This window comes from Phyllobates terribilis, unplaced genomic scaffold (assembly GCF_046119375.1).
Source record: "Phyllobates terribilis strain yellow unplaced genomic scaffold, ASM4611937v1 Scaffold_1__5_contigs__length_1240528914, whole genome shotgun sequence".
Classification (NCBI taxonomy): Eukaryota; Metazoa; Chordata; class Amphibia; order Anura; family Dendrobatidae; genus Phyllobates; species Phyllobates terribilis.
Window position 1 is genome coordinate 880,876,134 of NW_027362761.1, and position 16,125 is coordinate 880,892,258.

Consider the following 16,125-nt stretch of genomic DNA (forward strand, 5'->3'; position numbering starts at 1 on the left):
GTGGAAAATAAGTATTTGGTCAATTAGAAACAAGCAAGATTTCTGGCTCTCACAGACCTGTAACTTCTTCTTTAAGAGGCTCCTCTGTCCTCCACTCATTACCTGTAGTACTGGCACCTGTTTGAACTTGTTATCAGTATAAAAGACAACTGTCCACAACCTCAAACAGTCACACTCCAAACTTCACTATGGTGAAGACCAAAGAGCTGTCGAAGGACACCAGAAACAAAATTGTAGCCCTGCACCAGGCTGGGAAGACTGAATCTGCAATAGGCAAGCAGGTTGGTGTGAATAAATCAACTGTGGGAGCAATAATTAGAAAATGGAAGACATACAAGACCACTGATAATCTCCCTCGATCTGGGGCTCCACACAAGATCTCACCCCGCGAGGTCAAAATGATCTCAAGAACGGTGAGCAAAAATCCCAGAACCACACGGGGGGACCTAGTGAATGACCTGCAGAGAGCTGGAACCAACGATACACAGGCTACCATCAGTAACACACTACGCCGCCAGGGACTCAGATCCTGCAGTGCCAGATGTGTCCCCCTGCTTAAGCCATTACATGTCCGGTCCGTCTGAAGTTTGCTAGGGATTTGGATGATCCAGAAGAGTATTGGGAGAATGTCATATGGTCAGATGAAACCAAAGTATAACTGTTTGGTAGAAACACAACTCGTCGTGTTTGGAGGAGAAAGAATGCTGAGTTGCATCCAAAGAACACTATACCTACTGTGAAGCATGGGGGTGGCAACATCATGCTTTGGGGCTGTTTCTCTGCCAAGGGACCAGGACGATTGATCAGTGTACATGAAAGAATGAATGGGGCCATGTATCGTGAGATTTTGAGTGCAAACTTCTTTTCATCAGCAAGGGCATTGAAGATGAAACGTGGCTGGGTCTTTCAGCATGACAATGATCCCAAGCACACCACCAGGGCAACAAAAGAAGTGACTTTGTAAGAAGCATTTCAAGGTCCTGGAGTAGCCTAGCCAGTCTCCAGATGTAAACCCTATAGAAAACCTTTGGAGGGAGTTGAAAGTCCGTGTTGCCCAGCGACAGCCCCAAAACATCACTGCTCTAGAGGAGATCTGCATGGAGGAATGGTTGGCACACAACAGTGTGTGCCAACCTTGTGAAGACTTACAGAAAACTTTTGACCTCTGTCATTGCCAACAAATGATATATAACAAAGTATTGAGATGAACTTTTGTAATTGACCAAATACTTATTTTCCACCAAAATTTGAAAAAAAATTCCTTTCCAAATCAGACAATGTGATTTTCAGGATTTGTTTTTTCATTTTGTCTCTCATAGTTGAGGTCTACCTATGATGTCACAATTGGTGGCTGACTAAATACTTTTTTCCCCACTGTGTGTATATGTGTGTATATATACAGTACAGACCAAAAGTTTGGACACACCTTCTCATTTAAAGATTTTTCTGTATTTTCATGACTATGAAAATTGTACATTCACACTGAAGGCAGCAAAACAATGAATTAACACATGTGGAATTATATACTTAACAAAAAACAGTGAAACAACGGAAAATATGTCTTATATTCTAGGTTCTTCAAAGTAGCCACCTTTAGCTTTGATGACTGCTTTGCACACTCTTGGCATTCTCTTGATGAGCTTCAAGAGGTAGTCACCGGAAATGGTTTTCACTTCACAGGTGTGCCCTGTCAGGTTTAATAAGTGGGATTTCTTGCCTTATAAATGGGGTTGGGACCATCAGTTGTGTTGTGCAGAAGTCTGGTGGATACACAGCTGATAGTCCTACTGAATAGACTGTTAGCTGCTTTTTCTTGCCATAATACAAATTCTAAGTAAAGAAAAATGAGTGGCCATCATTATTTTAAGAAATGAAGGTCAGTCAGTGCGAAAAATTGGGAAAACTTTGAAAGTGTCCCCAAGTGCAGTTGAAAAAACCATCAAGCGCTACAAAGAAACTGGCTCACATGAGGACCGCCCCATGAAAGGAGGACCAAGAGTCACCTCTGCTTCTGAGGATAAGTTTATCCGAGTCACCAGCCTCAGAAATCGCAGGTTAACAGCAGCTCAGATTAGACACTAGGTCAATGCCACACAGAGTTCTAGCAGCAGACACATCTCTTCAACAACTGTTAAGAGAAGACTTTGTGCAGCAGGCCTTCATGGTAAAATAGCTGCTAGGAAACCACTGCTAAGGACAGGCAACCAGCAGAAGAGACTTGTTTGGGCTAAAGAACACAAGGAATGGACATTAGACCAGTGGAAATCTGTGCTTTGGTCTGATGAGTCCAAATTTGAGATCTTTGGTTCCAACCACCGTGTCTTTGTGCGACGCAGAAAAGGTGAACAGATGGACTCTACATGCCTGGTTCCCACCATGAAGCATGGAGGAGGAGGTGTGATGGTGTGGGGGTGCTTTGCTGGTGACACTGTTGGGGATTTATTCAAAATTGAAGGCATACTGAACCAGCATGGCTACCACAGCATTTTGCAGCGGCATGCTATTCCATCCGGTTTGCGTTTAGTTGGACCATCATTTATTTTTCAACAGGACAGTGACCCCCAAACACACCTCCAGGCTGTGTAAGGGCTATTTGACCAAGAAGTTGAGTGATGGGGTGCTATGCCAGATGACCTGGCCTCCACAGTCACCAGACCTGAACCCAATCGCGATGGTTTGGGGTGACCTGGACCATAGAGTGAAGGCAAAAGGGCCAACAAGTGCTAAGCATCTCTGGGAACTCCTTCAAGATTGTTGGAAGAAAATTTCCGGTGACTACCTCTTGAAGCTCATCAAGAGAATGCCAAGAGTGTGCAAAGCAGTCATCAAAGCAAAAGGTGGCTACTTTGAAGAACCTAGAATATAAGACATATTTTCAGTTGTTTCACACTTTTTTGTTAAGTATATAATTCCACATGTGTTAATTCATAGTTTTGATGCCTTCAGTGTGAATGTACAATTTTCCTAGTCATGAAAAAACAGAAAATTGTTTAAATGAGAAGGTGTGTCCAAACTCTTGGTCTGTACTGTGTGTATATACACAGTTGTGCTCAAAAGTTTACATACCCCGGGCAGAATTTTTCCTGTCTTGGCCTTTCAGAGAATATGAATGATAATGAAATGAAAACTTTTTCTCCACTCATGGTTATTGGTTGGGTGAAGCCATTTATTGTAAAACTACTGTGTTTTCTCTTTTTAAATCTTAATGACAACCAAAAACATCCAAATGACCCTGATCAAATGTTCATATACCTTGGTGATTTTGGCCTGATAACATGCACAGAATTTGACACAATTGGGTTTGAATGGCTACTGAAAGTAACATCCTCACCTGTGACCTGTTTGCTTGTAATCAGTGTGTGTGCATAAAAGCTGAGTGAGTTTTTGGGATCCAGACAGACTTTTGCATCTTTCATCCAGCCACTGACATTTCTGGATACAATGCTGCACATCAAGATACGAGACGTGCAGCATCTGAAACTGATACTGGAAGCCTGTGCTAGCATTTCTTCTGCACTGTTGCTATCAGTGTGTCAAGAGTGGGAGAAGAGGGTTGATTTGACAATCCAACACAATGGGCAGCACTTTGAACACATTTTATAAGTGGTCATAAACTTTTAAAAAACTCATGACAGAATAAAGTTACTTTAAAACCAAGCACACCATTGTTTTTCTTATGAAATTCTCAATAAGTTTGATGTGTCACATGACCCTCTTCCCATTGAAAAAAATAAAATTGGATCCAAAATGGCCGACTTCAAAATGGCCACCATGGTCACCACCCATCTGGAAAAGTTTTCCCCCTCCCATATACTAATGTGCCACAAACAGGAAGTTGATATCATCAACCATTCCCATTTAATTTAGGTGTATCGATGTAAATGGCCCACCGTGTATATTAATGACATATTGAAATTTCCAACTTTGTTATTTTCTTTCAACAACTGTGAGATCTAAAAATAGGCGCCATACTTTCTGTGTCTATAGAACTGTCAATCATTTCACTTCATTTACAGACTCTGTGCAGATGGATTCTAAGTGTAAAGAAAAACTATCGGAAGAATGTAGCCTATCACAACTGGAGACATGCCTTCAACACAGCACAATGCATGTTTGCTGCCCTGAGGACTGGCAAAATTCAGGTATCAGACTAAACCCAGATTAAGACAACTGATCCAGTATTTAGAGTGAATAAATGAACGAACCAGCTGTAGAAATGTCACGCCAGATCTATTGCCACAGGGCACACTGATCAAGGACTGTGATGGGGCCTCCCATTTATTTCTATGCAATAGTCAGTGTAAAGGCTCACTCACACTGGCGTATGTCACGGCCGAGTGCTCTCCGATGCCTTATCGGATTGGGGCAGTGCAGATCTACAATTATTTTCTCGTGCTGATTCGGCCTGAGAAAACAATTGCAGCATGCTGCGAGTGGCTCCAATATTGTATGATGGACAAGGGACTTTGTTCTATTTGATTGATTAAAATGTTTCTGTCCTCTAACCTTTATCACCAATCCTGTGCTAAGTATTAAATCGTGCTATTAGAAAAAACAACTTTAAATAGACTTTTTTTTGTTTTACATTAGCACATAAACTTATGACTTATTGAATGTGACAAATATTCTGTCACATCTGGGTAAACACTTTACATACAAAAATTGAATAATTTTCAATAATAAATCCCATTTTATTGAAAGATTGGGTCTCAAGTACATTTTAATACTTTCCATCCAGCAGCACTTTCAGCTCTCCAGATTATATCCAAAACAGCCTGAAGTATATTGTCTAACTAATGATTTGTAAAATAAAATCTTTTTTTTATGATTAAAGGGAATCTGTCGTCAGAAAATGACATACGGTTAAAAAGCAAGTTTTTGTGTTGAACGTATTTTTAAGAATGTATCTTCATTTTTTTAATTAATTTTTTATGTCATTATGGATATTTAAAATCCTGAATGAAGTCTTGCAGTTTCTACTTTAGCCACTGAGTCAGACACTTCTTGTTCTGTAGAGATCACTTTCCAGTAGTTATCTGATCATCATCACAGTCAGGATTTCGATGACAAGTAACACCTTTATATAGATACCACAGGATCACTATACTTGCAAGAGATGGTCACATCTCACCTCCTTCCTATCCTGCACAATGACCTCTGCACAGATCACAGAGCATGCCCAAAACATTCAGCCAGAGAGGTTAATAAACATCTCTTGTCTAGTATTCATGAAGCTGTTGTAAATCATATCTCTAAATGCAAACAAATTTAAAAGACTCAGGAAAGATGTCCGCTCCATAGTCATGTACAGAGAATAGGATAAAAAATATACAAACCGAAAATAAACCACAAAAGAAAGTTTCACAGTATTTTAGGTAGGGGTGTAGAATCCTCCTAGATCCATCTTAAAGACAGTAAGGTATACTGCACGGATGAATATAAGGCCTCACTTTCTTTCACTGAGATTTGAGTGCTGCTTCATTCCTGTTTTTCTGCAAGCAGAAAATAGATATATGTTAGGAAAAATATTTATTATCTGGTTTTGATTTTTAAAAGAATATAGCTGATGCATTACATTTAAAGAGGTATTCTCAAGTTGTCTCTTGAGCAGTTCAGAGCAATCTAATTTCCTTGCAGTTTATTTATTTATTATTTATTTTACTCACTTATATAGCACCATTAATTCCACACCGCTTCACAGACATTATCGGTTCCGTATTTCCTGTTTTTTGGCGGGGTAGGCACTCCCTGAGTGACAGTTCTGGTAACCGGGTTGTAGTATTAGGCTGTGGTCACACTATCACTATTTGGTCAGTATTTTATATCAGTATGTGTAAGCCAAAACCAGGAGTGGAACAATCAGATGAAAAGTATAATAGAAACACGTGCACCAGTTCTGCATTTTTGCCCCACTCCTGGTACTGATGTAAAATATTGGCCAAATACTGATAGTGTGACTGTAGCCTTAGTAGAACTATAAAGCTCAGCACAAGTTCTCCTATAACACATTTAGCTATCAGGGGTCTATTCTGGAGTTTACACAGGTCTGGACAATGAGAGCAAAGAGTAGTGATTTAGCAGATCTGCTGTGAAAGCTACCGGACTGGTGATCTATAACTGTAGCTCTTCAGAAGATGAGAAGGAAAGGAGGGAGGTGAGCAGCTAACTGCAGTATAGAAATCAATGGACCAACTGGTATTTTAAGAGTTATAACCCCTCTCTTGGAATGTAACTACTGCCACTTATCAGCCACACACTAGAGGCCGGGCTCCATGTAAATCCACTGTGAACTATAAAAAAATAACATCTCTCATTGCAGGAGCATGAGAGCTGATCGAAAATACAAGTCAATTGCAAACTTGCTTATTTTCATGCTAACTAAAGAAATTTAAGAATTTAAGAACACCCCTTTAAGTATAGGGTTTAAGTGGGAGGTTACTTTTCTGCTTTATTTCCATTACCTTCTTAGCAGTCTGACTTCCTTTCTGATATATAGTCACAATTGTACAAACATTTTTCCATAGTCCAATATTTGCTGTATGTCCTCTTGTATTATGTGCTGGAGTGTACTCATGTCCTGAAGTAATCATTTACCCATTATTTATGAATCCATTTATCTTGCATCTATGAATCCATTATAAAGCACCTTTACTGTGCAATATCTAAGCGAAGAGCTGTATGTGCAGGGTACTTTAATTAAACCATCCTAAAACTAAAGGCATAAAGGAAAGTACTACTCCAAAATCTGCTGTTAATGCCATTTTATACATGTGTTTCTTCCTACAGAATAAGCTCAGTGATCTAGAGATTTTATCCTTGATGATTGCCACATTAAGCCATGACTTGGATCACAGAGGGGTTAACAACTCATTTATACAAAGGTGAGAGCAAAGGTGACCATTTTTAGTATGATAATGATTAGTACTATTATTAATTCTCTTTTGCAGCTTTGTGAATGAAGCGGGCCCAGTCATAAGGTAGACTGCCCTATAGCAGAGGTCCGTTTCTTCCTGCTTAGTAAAGGTTTCTGATTTACATGGCAATTAATAATATAACTATTACTATTAGAGTTTCCTTTAGTGTGGCCTTCTTCACAGGCTGCTGAGTCCTCCAGTCCTCAAAATGTCTGCTGGCGAAAGAGCATGTTACCAGACCTGTCCAATTATATAAACAGCTTTCCTATGTGAAGTGCTTTTCAATTGGTGGACAGGTCTGTTCACATGCTCCTTATATTAAAAAGCATAATGTCTCAAAAGCCGCAAGACATTGTATTCACAATGGAAGAACTACATTTTTTTGCACATATGGCATTGAAATGGTAAAGAAGCAATTGTGAAGCAGAGAAATTAGAAAGTATTAAACCATGTCACTTTCTGTATTTTATACTTCAACGCTGGTGTCCCCTTAGGTTTAAGCTTGCGGAGACAAATGATGCATTGCTATTGAGCATGCATTTTTTCTTTTAGAGGTTTTATAGGTAACCGGTGTGTTTTGGGGCTTACTTGTGCCTTGTTAACTAACGTATTTTAGGTCCCTCTCCTGTGTTGGAATATACGCTACGAATAAGAGAATGACTAACGCTCCAAACTTATAAGATGTACTCATTTGTCTGTTGTCCTGCACTATGGATTTTTAATCAAGTATCAAATATAAACAGCACATTTTTTTTACTCCCTGGACTTATTGTGGCTTTTTCCATGTTGGTCCACCAGCAGCCATTGTGTAGGCAATAAAGCTGTGGAGTCTGTGCGGAAGGCTGCACTAACAAGAGAAAGAAAGTGAACCTGTAACACTCCTATAATTGTGACACAAAATCATGTCCCCAGCACATTTGCTAAAATAGGGATAGAGTGGCCTATCCCTTTAAACCTGACAGCAGGACATCTGTAAACAAATTACATGGCTGCATTTGTCTTTTAAAGTTGATGACAGGCAACCCCATTATATGAGACGGGTTCACAGTATGTAGCTATTCTCACCTGCATTGATCTTCATCAAACATATTTTGTTGCATATTTTAAGGTCAAGAACTTGTCTAAAAGGTGTGCCATTTTGACTAGTCCTAGTCCTTAGAGTATGCAACAAAAATCCTGTCTGCACGACTGTCAGAGGCCACAGATTCAAAAAGGCTACCTCAGACAGGCTTGGCACAAGCCTCTCCGTCTCCGGGGCACAAGGAACCCCGACCTTCACCCTTTAGTCCCTGTACAGGTATCTTGTGTTACAACACAAGAAGGGCTGATTTTCAGAGGAGTGAACCAGGGGCAGGAAGGGTCAAAGGTCATGTCAGGGACAGAATTGTAATGCAAGAGGATGGTTAAAAAACATGTTGAGGTCAAAGAAAGGGAATGATCAGATCAAACAATCAGGAGTACAGCACAGTATAAACTAGGACAGCAACGCTATTGTCTGGCAATGGGAGTCAGAGCTTCAGGGGTTTAATTAGCTGGCTGCAAGCCCTGGGCTCTCAGGAGAAAGTGATAAAACCTAGACTAAAACTAATCCCATAGCTCCCTTATGAAGTAGCACCAAAAGTCCAAGGGAAAAAAATAGGACTAGCACTGTCACGTGTTGCAAACAATAAAGGTGCATCATTGCCTTGTGACTAAAGTGGAAACAAAGGAGACGCAAGTTGACACAGTTGTTACACTGCTACACTGCCCCATCTTCTGATAGCACAAACAATGAGGTGTGACAGATCTTTGAGCTGTCCTTACACTCTCCTCCCTAAATTCTAAATCATGTGGATGCTGGTAAACACCATGGCTTAGGGCAGGGGTGGGCTACCACAGGCCCTCGGGCCGTTTATGGCCCTCAATGACCTTTTATCCGGCCCCCGGGCAGATTTCCACCAGCCCGTTAATTTTTTCTTGCTCTGTGAGCAAGCACGCCCAGTTTTCACTACTGAACGCTGAGGCGCGTGCAATGAAAGATTACATCCTGACACCAGTGCCAGCGTCAGGACATACTTTGACGGCGGAGTTCGTGTGCAATTTGTACAGACCCCAAAGAATAGTATAAATATCCAAATGGCCCTTGGCAGAAAAAAGAATTCCGCACCCCTGGCTTAGGGCATGCACAGTGGACTTCTGCCCATGTACCAGGGACTTATGGTCATGTCTCAGTGGGCTTGCTATCAGGAAATGGGGCTGGCCTGATCCATGCATAGTGCACACCTTTTAGACTAATTCTAGTCTTCAGAATTTGTGGTGAAAGAAGTTTGATAAGCTAAGAATCGCTATGAATGTGAACTTGTCCCATACAATAGTGTTGCCAGTAATCAGCTTTCAAAGACAAATACAGCCATGTAATTAATAGGTGTCGATCCTGCTGCTGTCCATGTAAGACCATGTAAAACCATCAAAGTAATCCTGTCATGTTTAAAAAGGTGGTCCAATCTGTAGGCACCATTTTTTACAGCAAAACTAGCATAGCTGTTTGAAATATATTTTTGCTGGAGAAGATCATGTATAAGTAGTTATTTATTAATTTCAACTCCTGCTCATTTTGGGATATGGTGTGTGGTCCCACACAATGATTTACTATACATATATACACAAAAGACTGCCCACTATACAACGAAACCCAAAATGAACAGAGATTTAATAATAACTTCTGCTCATTCTGGGCTTAGGATAAATGAATAAAAATGGTTGCTTAAATTGAATTTTTACACATAAATATACTGTATATATTATTCTACTGTTCTATAATGCCCTGCTGATTAGAATACATTTCCAAAGTGATCTGTCAGCAGATTTTTGTGTAATCTGAAGACCGCATGTGATAGGGATTAAAACACAGATTTCAGCGATGCCTCTTATCAAGCTCCGATGTTTTGCTTGCTTACAATGATTGTTAAGCTTATCATTGCTTTGACAAGATGGTGGGTGAGCCCTGGTCCTGTGATAGGCTGCTCACTGTCTATACACTGCATATACAGAGCCTGGTGCAGGCGGGGTTAGCTTCCTCAGCTCTGCTTCATTCTAAATCTAAAAGCTCTGATTGTATCAGAACGGCTGCACCCAGTAATCTAAGTGATACATCGGTGGATTCAGTTTCTACATCAGGCTGCTCTCAGTTGAAGTATCAAAAGCCTGCTGACAGATTCCCTTTAAGTAAACACATGAGGTTACATTACCAAGTTTATGGCAACCAATACAAAATAATGACAAAGCATATAATTGTGCCTAAGAGTCGAATAAAAAGTTATAACCCATGTAGTTTGAAAGTGAGCATGCTAAACTTCTCCAGACATCTGTCAGTGCTTGAACAGCTCACATACTCTGTAGCTGTACATGATTTAACAGGCTTGCCTTTGTCAGCATAATTTCATAAAAAAGTAACGTGCTGTATTATTGGTTGGCAGATGGAAAATTGAGCTAAGAGACATTTTGTATAAAACTAAAGTACAATAATATCCTAGCTATATGTGATTGGAAAAGTTTCATTACTATTAAAAAATGTGTTAAGTAATTGGTTATAGCAACACTTAATATTTTAAGCCATTCGTCAGTGGTGATGTAACAAAGTATGCAGCGTGCAGGTTTAAAGAGGATCTTTCACTAGTTTGAGCTTGTGAAAATGTCCAACACATTGAATAGTGTCTGCAGAGCTGAACAAAATGCAGTTTTTATTTTTTAATTTCTCTGTTGCAGTAATATTAGCTTGCAAAGCTTAGGTTATGATTAAGACTAACTGGTTGTTACTAGAGCTTTGTCTCTGGGAGCATGTACCTCTTTCCTTGCATGACATTGACCACTCGTAAGCAGACAGCAGAGTACAGGGGACAATGAAACACGCCCTCACAGTAGCTTAAATCAGGCTTCTCCTGTGTGAGACATGTAATGATGCACAGTCCTGTCCTCACTGATCTCACTACAGAGCTGTGTGTGATTACAGATGGGGTGAGTAGAGCTGAGATGGGTGTGATTACTAACACTTCTTCAGCTTACATCTCACAACAGTCATTGTGGGTTGAAGGGCAGTACAGCAGAGCTGAGCTTTATCTCATTACAAACACCTCTACATCTGCAGTTCTCCTCTCACAGTGCTGTCAGCTCTGCTGTTTCCCCTTCTCCCTATACTAGCCACCACGAGATGAAAACCAGAAAAGTGGCAGAGTTATCTTCCAGACAACATCCCCCTAATAGACTGGAAGAGCTCATTTACATAAAGTGATAAATGATTTATCAACAACAAGACATCTGATATGAGGCATACAGGTATCACGCTCCTCAGCATTCTAAACCTGTATGCCCATATTAATAGTTCAGATAGCTCAAATGTGGTGATACCGTAGATTCACTTTAAGATTAGCAAAATCATAGAAAAGGTAGAAGTGCAATGTGTAGGTGCACATTCACACTATGGCCATTAACAGGCAAAAACTAGGATAGAAACAGTGAGCAAATACCAGCAGTAAGTAAAAAAATTAATTAATAGTAGTAGCACATGTAAATAACATAGGGCATCTAGTTGACACTATTTTGATAAAAAAAAAAGCGTAATAGCCATCCAACATCAACAAAGTGTACCCAATCAGGATGGTCCCTACATGCCAGCAGGATTGAAAATAGATAGGGAGCAGAGCAGGACCCAGACCCGACTGTTTAGCATCTGCCTATAGAAATCTATATATGCTATAGCTATGCACACTATGATATGGAGCAATGAGCAACAAAACGTTTTTCTCTTTTTTTTATAGAGGTGGTTGCACTTGCTGATGAACAATTAATCAAAGGCAAAGGAAGGGTGTACTTATTTTTTCACACACTGCTTTCACAAGAAATCTAGAGGCGTCTGTGACGTGCATTTGTCTCATCACTAGTGTTGAGCAATACCTTCCGATATCAGGAAATATCGTATCGGATTGGATCGGGCCGATACCCAAAAAGTATCGGATATCGCCGATTTCGATACCGGAAACCAATGCAAGTCAATGGGACACAAATATCGGAATGAAAATAAACCCTTTCTTTCCTTGTAGGTTAATTCTACATGAAGTAAAACAACTAAGAATAATGTAGAATGACATGAAAAGCCGGCAATTCATCAGCGGCATTCACCGGTACCCGACAATTTACAACAGAAAGAATAGAGCATCACACACAGATTAGGTAGATAGGACCATGTCAGTCACATATATATGAAGTACAGTGACAGTGTTGCTTACTGTACTTGTCATTTAGTGTAAAGGATTTATTTTAAAAAATATTAGTGTTTTCGTGCACCGTCTCTTTAAAAAAGCCGGCCGGCAATTCAGCAGCGGTACCCGACAATTTATAACAGACAGAATAGAGCTTCACACATAGATTAGATAGATAGAAACATGTCAGTCACATATATATGAAGTACAGTGACAGTGCTGCTTACTGTACTTGTCATTTAGTGTAAAGGATTTATTTAAAAAAATATTAGTGTTTTCGTGCACCGTCTCTTTAAAAAAGCCGGCCGGCAATTCAGCATCTGTATCCGACAATTTAGAATAGAAAGAATAGAGAATCACACATAGATTAGATAGATAGAAACATGTCAGTCACATATATATGAAGTACAGTGACAGTGTTGCTTACTGTACTTGTCATTTAGTGTAAAGGATTTATTTAAAAAAATATTAGTGTTTTTGTGCACCGTCTCTTTAAAAAAGCCGGCCGGCAATTCAGCATCTGTACCCGACAATTTAGAATAGAAAGAATAGAGCATCACACATAGATTAGATAGATAGAAACATGTCAGTCACATATATATGAAGTACAGTGACAGTGTTGATTACTGTACTTGTCATTTAGTGTTAAAATAAAGGATTTATTTAAAAAAAAATTGGCGTGGGGTTCCCCTTAATTTTAGGCTCTAGCGGAGGTTAAGCAGATGGCTGGGGCAGATGTTTGAAGCCTGGGAAGGGGGTAATACCCACGGAGCTTCCCAGGCTACTAATATCAGCCCCCAGCCGAATGCCTAGCCTTTACTAGCTATTAAAATGGGGGACCCCCCAAAAAAATAACGTGGGGTCCCCCCTAATTTAATAGCTAGCAAAGGCTAGGCAGACAGCTGGGGGCTGATTTTAATAGCCCAGGAAGGGTGCCATGAATATTGGCCCCCTCCCAGGCTAGAAACACCAGCCATCAGCCGCCCCAGAAATGGCGCATCCATAGGATGGGCACTTAGCCTCGCTCTTCCCACTGCCCTGGTGCGGTGGCAGTGGGGTAATAGGGCTGGGGTTGAGGTCAGCTTATAATGCCAGCTGACATCAAGCCCAGGTTAGTAATGGAGAGGCGTCTATAAGACACCCCCATTACTAACCCCATAGTCAAAGTTAAAGAAAAACACAAACACCCAGAATAAAGTCCTTTAATTGAAATAAAGACACAATTCTTTATTGTTCTAAATTAAACCATACTTACCGCCACGCCCAATAATTAAAAAAAATTGATGTGGGGCTTCGCCCTATATTTGTGTCCAGTCAGGTACAGCAGGCAGGAACGGGCTGCCCCCAACCACCAGCTGCCTATTTGTACCTAGCCGGACACAACAATATAGGGAAGCCCTTTTTTTCTTAATTATTCTATGAATTTCATGAATTTAAAAAAAAAATACGTGGAGCTTCGCCCTATTTTTGTGTCCAGCCAGGTACAACTAGGCAGCTGGGGGCTGGAATCTGCAGCGCAGGGAGGCCCAAGCTTTCTGGGCCCCACCCACTGCAAATTGCAGTCCGCAGCCGCCCCGGAAAATGGCGCGTTCATAGAAGCGTTATCTTCTGGCGCTGTACCCAACTCATCCAGGGCCCTGGTGCGGTGGCTCACTGGGTAATAAAGGGGTTAAGGCCAGCTTGGCATTATCAGCTGGCCCTAAGCCCGAAATTCATGGGGTCACGCCAATATTAGACATGACCACCATGAATTTCTAGTAAAGTATTTAAAAAAAACACAACACCCAGAATAAAGTCCTTTAATTGAAATAAACACACAATTCTTTATTGTTCTAAATTAAACCATACTTACAGTCACGCCCATTCCAGCTGAAGCCAACGATCTCCTGCAATAAAAGAAAAATAATAAAGCAACCTCATCCTTACCTTTCCATGGTTCCCACGACAGCTTCAGCTCTGCTACATCGAGATGACAGGCTGGACCGCAGCAGAACGCTGCCATCCAGCCTGTCATCCCGCAGACACTGAGAAGCGCAGGCTTGGTTGCGCTCCTCAGTGTCTGGCTGTGACGGCATCCAGATGAGCCGAGGTCATGTCCAATGAACTCGGCGCACCTCATGCACGTCACTGACAGCGTGGGAAAATTCTCACGCTGAAGCGCTGAGTGCAGGAGAATTTTCCCACGCTGTCAGTGACGTGCATGAGGTGAGCTGAGTTCATTGGACATGACCTCACCTCATGTATGTCACTGACAGCGTGGGAGAAGTCTCACGCTGAAGCGCTGAGTGCAGGAGAATTTTCCCACGCTGTCAGTGACGTGCATGAGGTGAGCTGAGTTCATTGGACATGACCTCACCTCATGTATGTCACTGACAGCGTGGGAGAAGTCTCACGCTGAAGCGCTGAGTGCAGGAGAATTTTCCCACGCTGTCAGTGACGTGCATGAGGTGAGCTGAGTTCATTGGACTTGACCTCTGCTCATCTTTATGCCGTCACAGCCAGACACTGAGGAGCGCAAGCATGCCTGCGCTTCTCAGTGTCTGCGGGATGACAGGCTGGATGGCAGCGTTCTGCTGCGGTCCAGCCTGTCATCTCGATGTAGCAGAGCTGAAGCTGTCGTGGGAACCATGGAAAGGTAAGGATGAGGTTACTTTATTATTTTTCTTTTATTGAAGGAGATCGTTGGCTTCAGCTGGAATGGGCGTGACTGTAAGTATGGTTTAATTTAGAACAATAAAGAATTGTGTCTTTATTTCAATTAAAGGACTTTTTTCTGGGTGTTTGTGTTTTTTTTTAAATACTTTACTAGAAATTCATGGCGGTCATGTCTAATATTGGCGTGACCCCATGAATTTCGGGCTTAGGGCCAGCTGATAATGCCAAGCTGGCCTTAACCCCTTTATTACCCAGTGAGCCACCGCACCAGGGCCCTGGATGAGTTGGGTACAGCGCCAGAAGATGGCGCTTCTATGAACGCGCCATTTTCCGGGGCGGCTGCGGACTGCAATTTGCAGCGGATGGGGCCCAGAAAGCTTGGGCCTCCCTGCGCTGCGGATTCCAGCCCCCAGCTGCCTTGTTGTACCTGGCTGGACACAAAAATAGGGCGAAGCCCCACGTATTTTTTTTTTAAATTATTTCATGAAATTCATGGAATAATTAAGAAAAAAAGGGCTTCCCTATATTGTTGTGTCCGGCTAGGTACAAATAGGCAGCTGGTGGTTGGGGGCAGCCCGTTCCTGCCTGCTGTACCTGACTGGACACAAATATAGGGCGAAGCCCCACATAATTTTTTTTTAATTATTTCATGAATTTCCTGAAATAATTAAAAAAAAATTGACGTGGGGCTTCGCCCTATATTTGTGTCCAGCCAGGTACAGCAGGCAGGAACGGGCTGCCCCCAACCACCAGCTGCCTATTTGTACCTGGTTGGACACAACAATATAGGGAAGCCCTTTTTTTCTTAATTATTCCATGAATTTCATGAAATAATTTAAAAAAAAAAAAGCGTAGAGCTTCTCCCTATTTTTGTGTCCAGCCAGGTACAACTAGGCAGCTGGGGGATGGAATCTGCAGCGCAGGGAGGCCCAAGCTTTCTGCCCCCCCCGCTGAAAATTGCAGTCCGCAAGCCGCCCCGGAAAATGGCGCGTTCATAGAAGCTGGATGCTGTACCTGGCTGGCATACAAAAATATGGCGAAGCCCACGTCAAAAGTTTTGGGAAAAATTAATTAAAAAATAAATAACAATTTAGGGACTGCATCTTTATTAACTCCTCAAATGTCATTTAGTGTTAAAATAAAGGATTTATTTAAAAAAAAAATGGCGTGGGATCCCCCATAATTTTAGTCTCTAGCGGAGGTTAAGCAGACGGCTGGGGCAGATGTTTGAAGCCTGGGAAGGGGGTAAAACCCACGGAGCTTCCCAGGCTACTAATATCAGCCCCCAGCTGAATACCTAGCCTTTACTAGCTATTAAAATG

At 41.4% G+C, this 16,125-nt stretch overlaps 1 protein-coding gene across 5 annotated transcripts in view; it reads left to right on the forward strand.

Annotated features, from left to right (window-relative positions):
• The window catches only part of PDE5A (phosphodiesterase 5A), a 505,280-nt gene that overhangs the window by 445,028 nt on the left and 44,127 nt on the right, over positions 1-16,125 (forward strand). For all 5 annotated transcript variants that reach the window (XM_073639709.1, XM_073639717.1, XM_073639690.1 and 2 more), the window contains 2 exons: positions 4,017-4,142; positions 6,787-6,881. In XM_073639709.1, coding sequence (XP_073495810.1) covers positions 4,017-4,142; positions 6,787-6,881 — 221 coding nt within the window. The remainder of the gene's footprint in view (positions 1-4,016; positions 4,143-6,786; positions 6,882-16,125) is intronic.